Source organism: Anopheles arabiensis, chromosome 3 (genome assembly GCF_016920715.1).
Source record: "Anopheles arabiensis isolate DONGOLA chromosome 3, AaraD3, whole genome shotgun sequence".
Taxonomy (NCBI): Eukaryota; Metazoa; Arthropoda; class Insecta; order Diptera; family Culicidae; genus Anopheles; species Anopheles arabiensis.
Window position 1 is genome coordinate 6,257,478 of NC_053518.1, and position 17,277 is coordinate 6,274,754.

The 17,277-nt window shown below is 48.0% G+C and overlaps 2 protein-coding genes across 2 annotated transcripts; both read left to right on the forward strand.

Moving 5' to 3' along the window:
* The first annotated feature begins 1,209 nt into the window (after positions 1 to 1,209).
* Positions 1,210 to 3,020, forward strand: LOC120904182. The gene has a single exon (XM_040314002.1). It carries the CDS (start codon positions 1,375 to 1,377, stop codon positions 2,668 to 2,670), a length of 1,296 nt encoding a protein of 431 aa, XP_040169936.1. The 5' UTR covers positions 1,210 to 1,374; the 3' UTR covers positions 2,671 to 3,020.
* Positions 3,021 to 10,668: 7,648 nt separating this feature from the next.
* LOC120903569 (fork head domain-containing protein FD3-like) lies at positions 10,669 to 13,722 on the forward strand. The gene is given in 3 exon segments (XM_040313087.1): positions 10,669 to 11,546; positions 11,802 to 12,796; positions 12,798 to 13,722. Coding segments are annotated over 3 exon segments (1,842 nt in total). The 5' UTR covers positions 10,669 to 11,145; the 3' UTR covers positions 13,244 to 13,722.
* The last annotated feature ends 3,555 nt before the right edge of the window (positions 13,723 to 17,277 follow it).

Genomic DNA, 17,277 nt, shown 5'->3' on the forward strand with positions numbered 1-17,277 from the left:
GGTGCGGAGCAAAAATTTAATAATAAAATATCCTTCGAAAGGGGCAACAGCAAACATCCTTCGGAAAACCACAGTTACCCCGAGAGAGAGTGACAAGAAACACAACAAATCCTTCACGACCAGCTAAAACAGCGCCGAGTGCCGAGTGCCGCCACGTGCCGCGCACCAACCGTTGCGTGAAATGATATGTTTATTTTCACACCCAATATTTCCGGTCGACGTCGGCGACTCCTCAACACCCGGGACGAAATATTGTGGCAATTTACGTCAAATTGGTAGGTTTTGCACAAATAACAAGCACTTGAGCGTTACACACCTGCACCCACACACACGCACGCCGGTTTTGGAATGGTACCAACCAAAAAAAAAAAGCGATCAAATCAAATATATCCATCCTGTCATCGTGTCGGTACCGTGAGAATGTAGCGTAATATTTCCCTTTTTGGTGTAAATTTGGTTTTGGCGTGCTCTCGTCGCTACGTTTCTCCGATCCCTCGCTGTTTGGGCAAAACATTATCTCAAGCATCGGCACGTGGGCGCACGCAGGGTGCTGAAAGAGGGGGGCGATACGCTACGATTGACTTTGCCACGTGGTGGAAAACACGTTCGCCGAGCGCACTACCGAGACGACGAGATGGTGTGAATGATTTTTATTACATTCCTTGCGCCGGGGGTTTTGCACAAAGTCGCCGAAATTACATCTACTAGGCGCCTTGTTTGTACAATGCCCACATGATGATGTTGATGATGCGCCCAAGAGTGAGCCCATCGAGCGCTGAGACTGAGAATCACGGCACGGAAGGGCGTTGGCGAGCAAACAACACTTGCCGAACATCAAAGCGCTGGGCGAAGGAAAAACTATCAGCAAACAATGGTGCTCCGTCGCATCGGCGGTGTTTGCTTTTCCGTTTTGGTCGGTGGAAAGCAAAACAGTTAACAAATTAAAATCCTTTTTTCTGGCGGAACAAATCTTGTTTGTTGTGATTTGATTGGAACAGGAACGTTGGTGAAGATTGAGGGGCCTTACGTTAAGGAAAACATTTTTTTTTATTTTACGCTATCAGCGCGATAGTGTACTGCAGATTGCATAGTACTAGGCGTTTACGGCAATCGTGCAAAAATGCAACATTCCTTTTGGCACTCATGGCCTACTGATTCTTTCCATACGTTTGTTTCGCACAACAATCAACATAATCAAAGTAAGCAATCCATCGCGCACACAAACACACACACACACACGCTTCTGTCAAATTCACTTCCCGGTTCACGTTCATCTACCGCGCTGCAAAAAAAACCAATTGCAGAACTCACCTGGCCCCCTCGCACCGTTCTCTCCAGTCTGTGTCCAAATTCTAAATCATTCACCGTCGAAACATGTCATCCCCTGTACGACTTACGGTAGAAGATTTCGGTACGCTGACGGACGAGCAGGGCCATCGTGTGACGGTGCAAAAGTTTACCTGGCAAACGGCGGCCGGACTGAAGCTGTGTGTGCTGAACCTGGACGCGGCCATCATCGAACTGTGCGCACCGGACCGCAGCTGGAGCAGCAGCGCCAACGTGCTGCTGGCCGCCGACAGTCTCGACGAGTACCTGCAGCTCGATCCGACCCTCGCCTGTGCCGCTCACTTCGAGCAGGGCTGGCCAATGCTGACGAGGAACGGGCTGCGCCAGAACGCGGCCGGATGCCGTACGGTCGATCTTAACCGTGTGTGGCACTCGTTCGTAGACGAAACGCGGCTCCATCTAAGCTTGGTGCACAAATCGCCGACAACGCATCATCGCAGCACGTTCGCCACGGTCACTATCTGTGTGGAGGCTTCGAATGTGGTGCGCATCCAGTACCAAACCTGCTGCACCAGTGGCGGACTGTACCGGTTGGCCCATCGGTTGCTGTTCAATCTGGCCGGACATGATGCTGGCGCGGCGGGAGCGTTCGAGCACGTGCTGCAGCTGAACGCTGACTCGTACGTCGACGAGAGGCGCAATCTACGAGCGGCAGGCGAAAATTTCACCGATCTTCGTATCGCGCAACACCTCGGCCTGGCTCTGTACAAGGCCCGGAACGAGGGGCTGGAAGGGGCGGACGGTGTGCGGGGGATTTACAGTCTCAACAACGCGGCCGACGATGGGTTTGCCGTGCGGCTGATCCACACCGGTAGTGGTCGTGCGATGGAAATGTACTGCGACTTTCCGTGGATGCATTTTTCCACCCTGGACCATCTGCCAGCGGGAGAGCGAACGATCGTTCCGTTTTACCCTCGCGAAGGTATACGGCGCGTTTCGCTCGTGTTCGATCTGGAAAAGTTGATCCTGTCCATTGTGGATGGGTCGGAAGAGGAAGCATCAAGCCAGGAAGAACCACAAGCAATAGAACCATCCGAAAGTGAGGATATTAAGGAAGATCGACAGGAAGTGTCGACTTATGCCCCTGGACGGTTTGTCAAAAACGATGGCTTTCTAATACATCCGCTGGCGTGTCCTTTCCGGGCAAAGGCACAGGAAAACATCGGTACCGATGCAGGAGACATCCAAACATCTCCATCACCACCGAACCCCTGTCCCGCCCAAGCTCCCGTGCCCTTTATCGGGCATGTAACGCTCAAGTTCGGTATCTGCAAACCGCTCTCGTCCGAACCCACTGAGCCACCATCGGCCACCGTCCACTAATTGCTTCAATCGAAATGAGTAGAAACTAATCAGCATCAGTTCCAGGAATCGGTGAGTTGAACGGAAATTTCAAATTACTTTCCAAAGTAACCCGCGCTCGAGGTGAATAAATAACGAAACATCGAACTCCTCGGGGCGGGAGCTGAGTTTGATTGCCGTCGGAATGGCACAATCGATAGGGATTGTGCCGATTTTCATTAATGCAAGACGTATGGACCGAGAATCTATCATCATTCCGGGACAGGCGATACGCGCTCTCGATGTGTACCAGGCTTCTCGTTTCACAGTGCGCGATGTAAGTGTTGGTGCATGCAAGCGTTATTAATAAAATTTATCATTCAAAATTTAAAGCAAAACATACAAAGGTGTGATTTGTATTCATTATTACAATTGCTTCATATTTTCTTTTACAAATTGCAGCATTATTCAGATTTTGTAATGCAGATTGCATACTTGACGGCGCGTATGCACTATACGCCTTAAGGTATGCAATTAGATTATGCCAAATAGCCTTAATAATACATTATTTGCCTATTTAGTATGTATTCTGTTCAGTAACCTCCGGAAAACCATTCCCACACAGCACTGTAAACCTCAGCATGTTCCAAAAGCTTGCTCGAAATCCTTTTGCCGATTGATCCGTACACGGCTCGTAAATCGGCGAATCATCGTCGCAATATGCTGTGGCTTCTGTTAATATTGATGTTGTTTGTATCAACAGTAATAGAAGCTGGCAGCTCGAAACTTGAATCGAGTTGCTACTTCCGCAGCTTCCGCCCGCAGCATCCGCCGTACCGCACCACTCGGAGACTTCGGTATACTAACACCCGCCGGGCGTAATATAAAGTTCGATTCGATTTGTGTGCCAATACACCAACACACAATGCCTCTCTCTCTACTGTCTCTCCCTGTCTACCCTTTTTGGTGTGTTTGAGGAATGAAAATGCCCGGATTAGAATCGGAATCGAATTCCGGCGCAAACCGAAGCTCTAACCGTTCATCGAAGCGACCGGATCCGCCACGTCCATCGTCCTTCCGGGGAGTCTCATCCCCTCTCTCTCTGTCTGGTGCTATTACTATGCGATATATAGTAGGGCACTGTTGGTACCAAACAGTACTGGGAAGGAATCGCTTTTGCATATCCTTTGCGTCCATTTTGCAGTACCTATCACCCCATCTCCAGCCGCCCGTCATGGCAAGGGAAAGCCGATCACGCGAACATTTTCCAATATCGCCATCGATGAATCGCAATCGGACCGTACACACCCGAGTGTCAGTTGGTTTTGCTTGGAAAACCAATAACTTGTTTGTTCGCGTCGCGGTGCGGTGAAGAAGACGGAGCGGACTGTGCCAGATGGAACTTTTGCAATCGTTACCAACCGTTCGAGAGGAGACTCGTTTTTTTTTTCTATTCCCTGAAAAGCAATGCGCCACGCCACACCGCACCGTAAACGGTTCCCAAGCGTTCGCGTTGTTGCGAATACCAGCGCACCGCATCGCTTGCGGTTCGGATTTGGTTACGCATCACGAACACATTCCGCGGCGCTTTCAGGTGTTTGGATAGAAAGCGAACGGAATTTATTAACTCTTGGAAAGCTGTCTCGCAGGGGAAGTAATTGCGAAACGTAACGCAAGAGGATGATTGAACGATGGCAAATGGCGTGTAAAATATAAAAAAAAGCGATTGAACATCAATTTATGGTGTAAAAGTTCTGTAAAGCACACGAATCGATATTTTGAATAAAAGAGAGAAAATTGACAAACGGATTGCATACATTCAGGCGCTACTGCTTCAATAACACAGTCAACGCCTATAGCTATGCAATCTGCTTGGCAAATTGTCTATATTTACCATTTAGATACCTTTTTCTCGTCCCTTTTTAGTTCCAAAAACCGTGTAAAATTAATAAAATCTCTAAAAATAAATAAAAAATTGATTCCCAGTAAAAAATTACACCAAAAAGCGGACAGTGTAAAACAAAACAGATTCACAACGAGCGCACAAATTTTCCGCATCCGTCTCTCCTTCTGGACTACCACTACTACACACTGTGCACACAAATGCATGCAATGGTGTAAATGTGTTTTAAATATGTAAACTCTGTAAATTCGTTTATCGTGTCGATAAACAGTTTTGCTTGTCACTGTCATCACCACTGACGCCGCTGCCACCCTCAACCCTGTCCCTGATATGCCGCCCCAGTGCTTTGCCGAATTGCTGATGCGGATGCAACGGATGTGCAAACGCGGGTATGAACAGCTGCAATCATTCCCAGAACCTGTCGGCGCCGAGTGGGGGAATGTCAACTAACGCAACAAAAAAGTACTGTTTTTCCCCATAGCACCAAAGCAAAGCATACGGTCGATCGGAATTCAAGCACAGATGACCTTTCAATGGCAGTAAAGTTTATCAAACAATTGTCAAGTATAGTCGGCAAGGTTTCACTCACTTTTAAGTGATTTTGCACCAATTGTGAGAGGATCGTAATGTTTAAATTTCGCGTTTGCATTTCAAATCCCATTACCCAGCCAATAGGTATGATTTTAATGCCATCATGACCTTAAAAATGAGACCATTTTCTAAGCCATCTATCTGTGCCCTATTTGTCTCGTTTCTTTTCTCTTTTATTTGCAACGCAAATGGAAGATCTTGCTTAGTTAGCAGCTCGTTTTGTTTGCTTCTCTTCTTCAGTGAAGTCACGAGCGTCATCCCAAAACTTCGGGCCCAATCGAGCTTTGATTTACAGTACAAAACAACAAACTCTCATAATCAACTCATCATCACATACAAACTCATCTCAACCGAAGAGTCATACTTCCATTTCGCTCCCTTTTTGCCCTTTTGTTACTGTACTGTTAGCCAATAAAAGTTGATCCGATTCCCGGGGATGACGCGCACGCCCAACAGCCAACAACTACTGTACTACTATTTGCAGAAAGGATCGGATCAACATCATCATCATCATCTTTGCCTCGAGTGGTTTCACCACCGTTTCGATTCAGAAACGTCCATGGGAATTGAAATTGCTCCGTCCCATGGAGTGTGTGTGTGCGTTCTCAAGCACAAGCAAATAGCCTCAAGATATTATGTGACAAAATCATAATCCGTGCACCGAATCATATTGTTCTGTAGGCTTACGAGAGAGAGAGAGAGAAAAGGGTGTGGAACAAAAGAGTGGAGGGAGGGGGTAAGCAACATTCCAAACGCCAGCCAGCGATGTCCTTTTATCGTCTTACAATGTTTTGTTATTTACCGTGCGTACACAGCCCGGGGGAGCGATCAGGGCCGCTCAGGTTTTCAACTCGTTCGCGGTGTAGCGGTCAGGGACCTTTAGCGGATCCTTTTTTTAAGCGGAGTAGGGGGGCTGCTGAGTTTGCATTGGACTCATGTACATACAATTGGTAACTATTTTATTGATCGTGGCGATGCGAGAATGTTTGCATGTTGCTACATTTGTCCCTCTGGGGGAAGGGCACATAAAAAGGCTTCAAACGTCGTAATTACCTTGTAAAGCCCTTTCATGTTGTGATTGAAGTATCTCGTTTTTGAGTTTGCTAACAACATAATAAGATTGAGTGTTTTCAACAGGGGGCAGAGCAGTAGCAGTAGTGCCTGTTTCTATTGTTTTTACGCTCGACCGTACACTGTGTTTAATCATCCAAGCAACAGCAACAATCAATCCCGTCTCAATCCCGTCGTCCCAATTCGAGTACCAATCGTTCGTAGACCATTTTTGTTATTTTCCTACATTTCCACGACCTTCAACCGGCTCATCTACTACACCAGCCGCCCCAAACTTTCTTGTTTAGGGTAGAGCACCTTTTTCTTCTTCTACCGTTTCGTACAGCCCACCAAAACCAGGGACGAAACAAAGGACATCCTTGCAAGCGAGAAACACTTGGTCTCCATAGCAACCAAGTACACCAAGGGCAGTGCGAAGATTTATCCCTCTTTTCGGAGGAGGCCCCAGCGACAACAAAAGGACGTTTGTGTCGGATATAGCTCCTTTACCCCCACACCCCACCCACCAACACACACCCACATTGCTGCCAGTTTTGGTATTGAACAATTACACAACACATTCCTCCTTTCATCCTTTTCCATACTGACGGGCGTGGACGCTCAATTGAGTTGATTCTTCATAACAATTCAATCATGTCCGACTTGACTTTCGGCAGGTAGGAAGGGCTGACTCTCACTCACCTCAAGGCCCTGCGCCATCCCGAGGACCAAACTGTCCCCCCTCCCCAGGAAAACTAATGAATGATGCTCAAGACATACACACCAAGTAGGCGCGTGCTTTTATTGGTTACGGAATCTCAGCGTTTCGAGAAACGGTGAACATCCGACCCCCCCTCCCCGGGGGGCCACCGTCACTGTCCGACGAGCTAACACTGTTTATTGCCATTTTACTTGTCCGAGGCTAAGATTGAGTGTCGCGCGTGTGGGCGCGCATGTTTCTTCTTTTTTGATACAGGACACAATGGATAACAATGGAAGGATTTTTGTGTGAAGGAAATAAGGCCATTCTGTCACACAACAAAAAAGTGAAGCAAAAAAGTGGCTCGTGAGAGACAAAAGTGTCTTAAGACTTTATTGAATATGTGATGCGCTTTAGTGTTGATGTAGTAAGGGAAGTTTCAGTCCTAAAATCCGTTTAAAATATGTTATTCATTACTCAATTTCTTACTACAATCAAGTTTGTTTTGTCCTTGCTAGTCAAGTCAGCCCTAATCACGAGAACAACCCTATTGCTATGACATATAATTTGAGGACAACAGCATACATTGACAATTACTAACGGAAATTCATCATAAATAACTTCTTCTTCTCCTTCTTCTTTGGTTCAACAACCGTTGTCGGGGTCAAGGCCTGCCTGTATCACTTGTGGGGTTGGCTTTCAGTGACTTATTGATTCCCCCCCATAGGAGGATAGTCAGTCCTACCAAATGGTGACACTGTCCATTCGGGGATTGAACCCATGACGGGCATGTTGTTAAGACGGGCGGGTTTACGACTGTACCACAGGACCGTATGAAACAGTCAGAAATAACTGTATGTATTATTGTAGCTATTATTGAAAACTTCGAGGAAATAAGAACTCTTTGAAGAAGACTTGGAGAAGATCCCGTATTGTTGAACTTGGCTATGATATATGGTATCTGTCGTTGCCACCTTATGTTGGTTCTAAGGCATCAATTTTTAACAGTGCGCATCCATTTTTTACTCTACCGCACCGATTTTTGTCTGTTAGTCATCGATTTTTGAATCTTGTAGGAATCATGATAATTTTACAAGGTATTTGAGCAGATTTTCTGACAATTATATTTATAAATCACATACACAATACAAAAACCGTGCAATTTGATTGTTTTTCGAGGAAAAAATAATGAAACGTTATAAATTCTAAAGCCTTTGTTTACACCAGAAAATATATGCCAATTTTTGTTTTCATTCCATTACATTGCATTCAAAATTGGCATAAAAATTGTTGTATTCTAAATTCTATCAATGAAATTATTCACTACTTAATTTAATTTCAATAATTTTACAACACACAGTTTCAGAAACTACGTTTAGTTTTGTAAATAAAGCGATTGACTCACAGTCAAAAATTAAATCCTTAGAGACAGAAATAGGTGCGTTAGAGTCAAAATTTATGCGACAATGACTGTATATACTTGATAGCAGATTTTGATTAATTATTATTGAATAACTTAACTGTGCAAGAAACATGCGTTGAATATCCATTAAAATAAAAAGCCTTTTTTCTTATATGTTCTGTATCTCGATGTGCGATTAAAACCTAGGGATGTTACATGCAGATATAGCAATGCCGTCGGCAATAATTGTTTATGCCGAAGCTGTTTCCCAAGAATCTTTTCCCGCAGATATATTCCATGTAAGCCATGTAAGATTGTTTGTCATGTCATGTTATGTTACAGCTCTATTAGCTAAACATGAAAAATTCCCCTTAAAAAACATTTCAAAAGAACTATGCGCTTTACAGTTGATTCAGTTGCTAGCAATCTAATTTCGCATTTGTAATACTTCACAAGAAGCATGAACGAAATATTTACTTCTAAACACCTTTACACATCCTGTGAAAGTTCAACTAGCCATTCTCAACATCACACCAACAGAAGCTCCCCCCTCAACACAGACACAAAACTAGCACACTCGTCGCTGCGTCACGATGGCCAACGATGGTTCCTTCCCAGTCCGACCCCCAACCATCAGAGAGAGCTTGTGTTTTTCATTTTCAGCTTCCAGCATACAAATTATCACATGTCGTCAAATTGAATTACTTCCATCCCCCCCAAACCTCCGCAAACCACCCGCCACCACCACTCTTGACGATGCCAATTCCTCTCCACTCTCGGACATTGTTCATCGTTGTGAAACCACGGTCCAAAGAGGGCCGTCAGAGTGGCTTCTTACATCCTTTTCCTATCAACTCAACAACAGGAAAAACATACGGTGGAAAGGGATTGGGGGGGGGGATGAGCAGGACACAAGAAGGCAGAAACCTCTATCCCCGTTTGTGTACGGAGGACACCATGTTTTGTAGAGACTTCGAAATCTAACGCTCCCCCCGCGTGTAATAAGCCATGCGTATGGAGAAGGGAGCGCGGAAAAGGGATCCTTTAAGCTCCTACACCACACACACACACACACACTTATATCCAAAAGGATGAAAATGTACACAAGCAAGGCTGACACTAAGGATGGTTATATACTTTCAAGCGACATCGAGTCATCTCTTTCACACCATCACAAGCATGGCTTGCTCTCTCTTTCCATTGGAAAAATCCTTCGCTAGGACACACCCATATCGGTAAAGGTACACAACACGCACACACACTATTTTACTGTAACGCTTATACACACACTACCGACACACACACACTCACATCCAGAGCCCGTATGTATATCGCTCTCACTTTCATCCGTACGGTGTGCGTGGCGTGGTTTTGCTAAAATAAATGTTTTACTTGCAAAGGAACACAGTTTGTACAACTTTTTTCTTCCTTCCTTTAGCTTTAGCGGCCGAAATAAGGGTAATGTAGTGGTGGAAGGGAAGCAAAAAGGGAGCTATGGCGCCGGTTGCTAGTAAAAATTACTTTCTTGCTTACCCGCTTTGCTCCGTGTGTGTTGGGCGACAAAAGGCTCTGTGTCCTTTTTTCGAGACGTATTCTTTCGTAAGATAGTGACGATAGTGAACAGGATTTTTAAATTTAAAAAAATAATCTACCAAATAAAAGTTGACTTGCTGAAGATGTACCACAGTAGGACGAAGAGGGGCTACAGTTGCTACAGGAAAAAGAACACACACACTTAACACACACTTAACACACCGAAGAAAGCTGATTATTTTATCCCACCCAAACTAGCCTCAGCTGCTGACGCAAAACCGTACACTAGAGAGTTGAATTCTCCTTTCCTTCACCGATAGCGCCAGGCTCGCGCGGTGGGGTTTTTACTACCCACGGCCATTTTCCACTAAATACACGCTCATAGACGACGTGTGTGTGTGCGTGAGTTGTCCGTGCGCAAGAGTGAGAAGGAAGCGTAACGCAAACGCTTACGCACAAAGGGAAAACATACGCAGCAGCAGAGCAAGCGGCGCCATTTTCCTTGTCGACCGCGGAGGGGGGGGGGGTGGCGGCAAAGCACGACGGTGGAAAAGCACAGCACACAGGGATTTTCATTTCTCCGCCCATCCACAGCGACCGGGCCCGGTTTCGGGTTTCGGAAGGGACCAGGGGCCGAACGGCGCATTATTGGCATCAATCGGAACGAGACGGAGATGAGTGAGTGCGATACATGTATGGGTGGAAAGAAGCGGTACCTAAAGGACGCGCTCGCTGGTGGAAAAACACACGCAGCGGGCAGCCGGGGGGAGGGGAACAGAACGGAAGTGTAGCGCGTGCAAAATTTTCACAATTTTCCACAAAGTTAAAATAACATTTTCATTCTTGCCTTCGTCGGTGCCGGTCACACACAGATCCGTCCGGGCTTGGTTTGTCGGAAGTGTCGTTCGGTGTGTGTTGTGTCGTTCGCTCGTAAGGACTCGTGAGGACGTTTAACAGCAGGGACATTCTGGTTAAATTTACTACTTGGTGGTGTGTTACTATTTTCGTATGATAAAAAGGTGATACAGTGAAGTTTAACATAAATAAGAATATTTGCATCGTGCCAAAGGATAGTAAAGGCAAGTGAATTTCGTAAGCAGAAACTATGAAGTATGTGGCAATGAGTTGTTTTCGTTTCCGTTGAACAGTGATCACTCAGTACTAGCTAAAATGCCAAGTATAACATCACAAGACCTAACAAGTGTACAAAGAAAATGAAGTGATTCTATCAAGTGGAGATTTAAATTACCTTCGAAAAAAAGTTCCCATTTGAAGCAGAAAATGATGCATCCAGTTATGACATCTCCTCTCGACCTCCGGCCGTCGGGATTGCTCTCGATGAGCGTCTCACCTACGCATAACGCCTCCTTGAACGAATCATCGACCCACTCACAGCAGCAGCACTACCATGCCCATCAACATCTTCAGAGCATGCAGTCGCACCAGAGCCATCATCACAACCAACACCAGCAGGCACCGTCGGGACAGCGGTCCAGTGGTGCAAGCCGCAACCGGTCGCGCAGTACTTCTAGCTCCGACAATGGAACACCGTCCAGTGGACAGAAGCCCCAACAGCAGCAGCAGCCCGATTCGGACAATGGCACCGAAGCGGGAGAAGGTGCAACGTCGGGTGGTGGTGGTGGCAAATCCGGCAGCCATCGATCGCAAAGTCTAGTGAAGCCACCGTACTCCTACATCGCCCTGATGCCGTGGGGAATATGCGAGTTTATTATGACACGGTAAGTGGCAGTGGGCTGTGTGGTGGTTGATGTGTTTAGTGTCCGAATAGGTATCAGTAATATCGCTTTCATTCGCGAGCCACTCAGTGGTCGAATGACTAAACACAGCAACTCTGACATAGTAGGTCCTGGATCGTTTCCCAACTTCCCTATGTACGAGCAAACTTTTTAAAAGACCAGTCCAACTAAATTAAAACAGTGACTTTGTGACCGACCCCATCATTACCTTTCCCTTCTTTTCCCATCCGCGCACAGGTTTCCCTACTACAAAGAAAAGTTCCCCGCCTGGCAGAACTCCATCCGGCACAATCTCAGCCTGAACGATTGCTTCATCAAGATCCCGCGCGAACCGGGCAACCCGGGCAAGGGCAACTTCTGGACGCTGGATCCGCTGGCCGAGGACATGTTCGACAATGGCAGCTTTCTGCGACGTCGGAAGCGCTACAAACGCACCACCCTCGCCCAAAGCATGGCTTTCCCGGGCGTGTTTGCGCCGTTCGCACCGTTCTGGATACGCAAACCGGTGCCCGTGATTCCGATGCATCAGTTCGGACCGGCGCACGCGGCGGCAGCGGCTGCTGCTGCGTCCGCCTCGGTCGGAGGGTTTGGCGGTGATGGTGGACCACTGGGAGCGGTACTGGGACCGGGCCGGGCGGGCGATTTCCTGCTCGATAGCAAACTGAACCTGTTCGGGACGGTCAAGATCGATGATCTGAACGTGGCGATGATGGAGAACAGTGACTTTCTGCAGCGAAACGTGGATAGTCTGAAGATCTCGAGCGCAATGAACAAGTTTTTCCACGGCTACCATCAGGGACAGAGCGGGAGTAGCAGTGGCGGAGGTGGTGGTGGTGGTGGTCCACTGATCGATCTGTACGAAGATGGACCTCATCCGGCCAGTCTCGGCGTGCATCCGTGCAATGGGGGATTGATGCGCGAAGGTATGTCGTACCCGTACGGAGGACACAAGCTTGCGGGTATTAGTTCATCTCGTATCGGTGATCCGGCCGATCCTCACGCCGATCGACGGGGTGACTACGGTGCAGAGGAGGAACCGATCTCGGCCGATCTCGACCTATCCAGCGACGATCGGATCGATGTGGAAAGTGAGGACGACTACAAATCGCCGGCAGAGCGTGGCGCTTACCACGAGATGCTTCTGAACGGCCCCCGCAAACTCTACTTCTCCTCTGCCCCCACCACCACCACCAGCACAACCTCCTGTGCCGGCAGCACATCCTTCGCCCACGATCGAACCGTCCGGTGATTACTCCCCCCACTGTAGCCCTTCCCGGATGGCGCGCGACTCGGATGATTACTACATCGAAGAAGACGAACAGTCCGAGAAGGGTAGCAGTAGTAGTAGCGGCAGCAGCAGCGTCGGTGGTTCTCTGGAAGAATCACAACCACAGTCTGGCAAGGAGCGGCGGCAACATCATCATCACACACACTTCTACACCGAGCTGCAACCGTCCGGGCTGGTGTCTGGGGCGGTGGAACAGCCACTCCACGGGAGAGTTGTTCCCTCGGCCAACGGAACGCATCCTACGGACGCCGGCGCTAGCCCCGGGTATGGTGAGACGACGAAGCTGTTTGATGGAACCGAATCGTCGTTTGCTTCCCGCAAGCGGAAGTACGGCAACACGAAGGGCTTTAGCATAGAGAACCTCATCGGCTGCAGCGTGGAGGATGGATGAATGAATGTACAACCGATTGGGCGACGACGATGACCTACCAAAACTACCTACAAGTTCCGAGACCGCGTTACCGGAGACAAAGCCAAAGCCAAAGAAAATGTCCCACTCCTCCAACTCCCGGTGCTTCATCCGTGTATAAATCTGTGTGTATATGTGTGTGTGCGTGTGAGTGTGTGTCTGTAAGAGTGTTTATGTAAATAGCTGTGGCGGACGGTGTAACTATCTCGGTTGTAGGACGCGCCGTCGGTTGTTTTGGTTCTGTATACGCTGCTGCTAATAGATAATTTTTAGAAAACGCCAAGCCATCCTACACCAAAACGAAGGTCGCCAGATAATCGAACACATTTGTAAATAATCATAACACGATTTTAGTCCTTTCGGTACCACACCTCCACCCGCTCTAGAGATGATCTATAAAGAAACAAATCTGAATCCGATTTCAAAAATGTTGCGACTTGTTGTGTCTAATTCTTTACAGTAAAAAAATACATATTCCTCCCCTCTCGGTTGGGTGGTTAATTTGAAACTTACTCATCAATTTGCATCAATTTCTGCTCCCACCCCCCTTCTGCTCATAGCTTCCAATCGCCTCGCTTCTCATCCTGTGGTGCCTTTTTCACCACTCCCAAGCTCCCGGTACGGAACACCTTCTCCGGCGGCACACACTTCGTATGGGATCCACCCGCATTGCGCACCGCTCCGCCGAGCCGGATCCGGTTCACGGGGACAAAGCTGTTCGCCACCAACGGATGACTCCCTTCGAGGGTGGTCTGAATGCCGCAGGCCAAACATTTGCTAGCATCGCTGCCCCTTCCACCGGCCGCTACCCCGGCCGAGGAAGAATCACCGCCCATGATCGCCGCCGTCGCTTGCTGTTCCCTTTCCAGCTTCTGCCAGCGCGATAATACGCCCGTTAGCTGCTTGCGTATCTGCGACACGTCCTGCGAGCCAGCCTTCGATGCTAGTCCCTTCACCAGCTCGTACTGCACCGTGCGCAGGTTCTGGTCCAGATCGTGCAGCTCTTCGCGCAGCTGCGTGATGGTTCGGGTAAGATCGCGCACCGCCTCGTTGTACACGGCGTACGGGACGCGCTGCTGCATGTCCGTCACCAGGGCGCGACGATCCTGCTCGGTCTGTACGTCCAGCTTGTCCGCCTTCACCGTGGCGAGATAGTTCGTCTGCTCGTTCAACGACCGCAGGTCCGCCCGCAGACCGTCGCGCTCCTTGTCCATGCGCTGGAATGTACGCTCTATCTCCTGCACCTTCACGTCGTGCCGCTCGAGATGCTTTTCAATCGCTTTAAAGTTCACTTCGTAGTCGGAGATTAGCATACCCAGACAGTGGTTGTCGGTTTCCAGCTTTTCTACCTTCGGTTCCTGACTCCCGACCCGGTACACCAGGTTGTCGAGTGCTCCGGTAAGCTTGAGCGTATCTTCGTGCTGCGATTGGCAGCGGGCTTTGAGGGCGAGTATTTCCTCCTTCACAGTTTCCAGGTGGTCTTTGCAGCCTTCGAGAATCGAGACGAACTCGATCGCCGTTTGGGTGGAGTTATCTTGGGCCGGAGTTTTGTCCTCCACTGTTGGCGTCTGTAGCTTTGGAACCGAGCTTGAGGAGCTTTTCAGTCCTCGGGAAGGCGTGGGACGGCTCGGAGTACTTGGATATGTTGGTCCAGTGGGCAGATTGTTGTCCGATTTATCCGAAGATGATGTCGTTGAATTTACCAACAAATCAGAGCTCCGTTGCGTGAGTACATCGCCCAACGAGGATGGTTTCGAACTGACCGCTGGCGTCACATCATTCACATCCGGTGGCAATGCTTCTTCGCTAGCAATCGGTGGGAGCTCTACCTGCTCCGGAACAGGAACTTCGCTCACCTTCGCTGTCTCTTCAGGCTGTTGGGACGCTGCCTTTGAAGGTGTTTCAGAAGGTGTCACTTTGTCCAAAGTATTTCCCCCATCAGTTCCAGCTGTAGCGCTGCTGGCAGCATTCAATTTACTCTGCTGCTTTTCGGCTCCATAGCGGATGTGCAGATCGATCAAGCTGGTCAGCAGCTTGTGCAGTGCCTTAATGTTGATACATCCACCGCCGGAAGTGCCGAACGCTTCACCCAGCTGTCGGTTTAGCTCCTCAACCAAAACGTCATTACTTTCACTCGACGAGACCATTTTGATAAAACCACCCCGAAACAGACGAACAAGGCCTACTGTGTAACTGGGGGAGATGGGAAAAAACCTTCCTGCTTCCAATATGATCTCAGTATGCCTGGTCAGTTAGGCAGCAACACCACAATCCTTCGATTCGATTGATTTCTACTCTTTTGGGTTGATTTACGAAGAAAAATTCGAACCATGGTCGAAGGATAGCGTCGAAAGAACAGATTGAATTGAAGACATACCGAGGGGAGGGTGGGCAAAGAATAATCCGCCGCCGCGGACGAAGATTATTGCATAAATCGAACATGTAAATGCGCCCCGCAGCGAACAATCAAATCATCAAGGAATGTTTCCCCTCTGCACTTTCAATAGCATACGACTACACCGACAGATCGGTACGGTGCAATGTTAATCGTTATTAGTGACGAATGGTGGAACATGGAGTTGGTGGATTAAGCGAGCTTGGACCGGCATAAAGGCCATGAAAAAAGGTATGACGACGGATTAAGAGGAAGCATCCAGCAAATCTCACAACCATCGAAACCCATCCGGCTCAGCAGGATATGAATCGGTCAGTTTCTCCCTCTCACTCTCTCAATCTTTTCATTGCCTTTCATCCCCAGGGCGTAAGTAGGGCGGAGAGGATGTAAACTTTAATTGTTATTTAAATTACACTTCAATTAAATGGTCCGCTGCAGATCAACATATGTTTCCTTTACACCATGCTTGCTTTCATGCGCTCTTTTTCATTGCGTTTTGCCGGTTACGGATTACACGTAGGGTGCTGCCAAACACATGAGACGAGAAACCGAGTCTTTGTCCTATTTTTTCTGCTGTCCCTTTCTTAATCCTTAAAGACTCCTGCCGATTTGACTGACATCTTTGATGTCTTCCACGGGAGTTTTAGCATGTGAATCATGGACAGCATACGCAATAGAATAGCTCGTTGCGTACTATTTTTAACCGCAAAGTGAGCAAGTGAAGAGCCAAATGGAAGCAATAAAATACAATACACTCTGCGGACCTTCATTTCTTTTGCGGACCGTTCTTATGTACGGCAGATTTGATTATTCTGCTTTTGGCATAACAGTGCCCCAGAGCACGTCGAGAAATTGTATAATTCGGAGAAATCGACGATTCAGAAATATTTGTTTTAATTCGATAAAAATGAATCCTTAACTCGTTTTAGTGACTTTACAGTTTTAATATGAACATTTAATTTACCATCGGGGCTGTTTGCCTGCAAGCCAGCCTATTACTGTCGATGACAAATGGTATCCTGCCTCGTTCATTTAAATGCCCTCTCCCCGTTCTGATCGCCGCTCCCTCCCTTATCCGTACCAAAACACCCCTCCAATTCAATAATAAAGCCAGTGGTCCTATTTGCCACTTGCCACATCAATTGACTTATCGTTCCCTCACACCAATCGCTTTCCTGCCCGCAAAAGCAGTAGCGACAAAGAGCGATCAAACCTCTCTCTAAATGGGCATAAATAGGTTAACATATTGCAGTTTAATCCTTTTTAATATAGCTAGCACCACATCCCACACCATTTCGATTAGAAGCCTCAAATACGGTCACCGGCTTAAACCGCAATAAACGGTACCTCTTGCGCTCTTCCCCCTACTCCCTCCTATCGCTCGCCCCTCTCTCTCTCCCTATTTTGAGCACCGTTTGAACCACTTGTTTGCCGCCATCCGAAGGAGAGAAAACAAATAACCCTCGGCGGCCTCGTTACCAAACAAAATCGACCGAAATCGACCACGAAAAGCAATTTGTCATTCCCGCGCATGGCGACCAAACCGACGGTGGTGTGGTGCGGGTACCCGTACGGCACCGCACGCCGCAAACCGGGAAATCATCTCGCACGCCCGGCGATG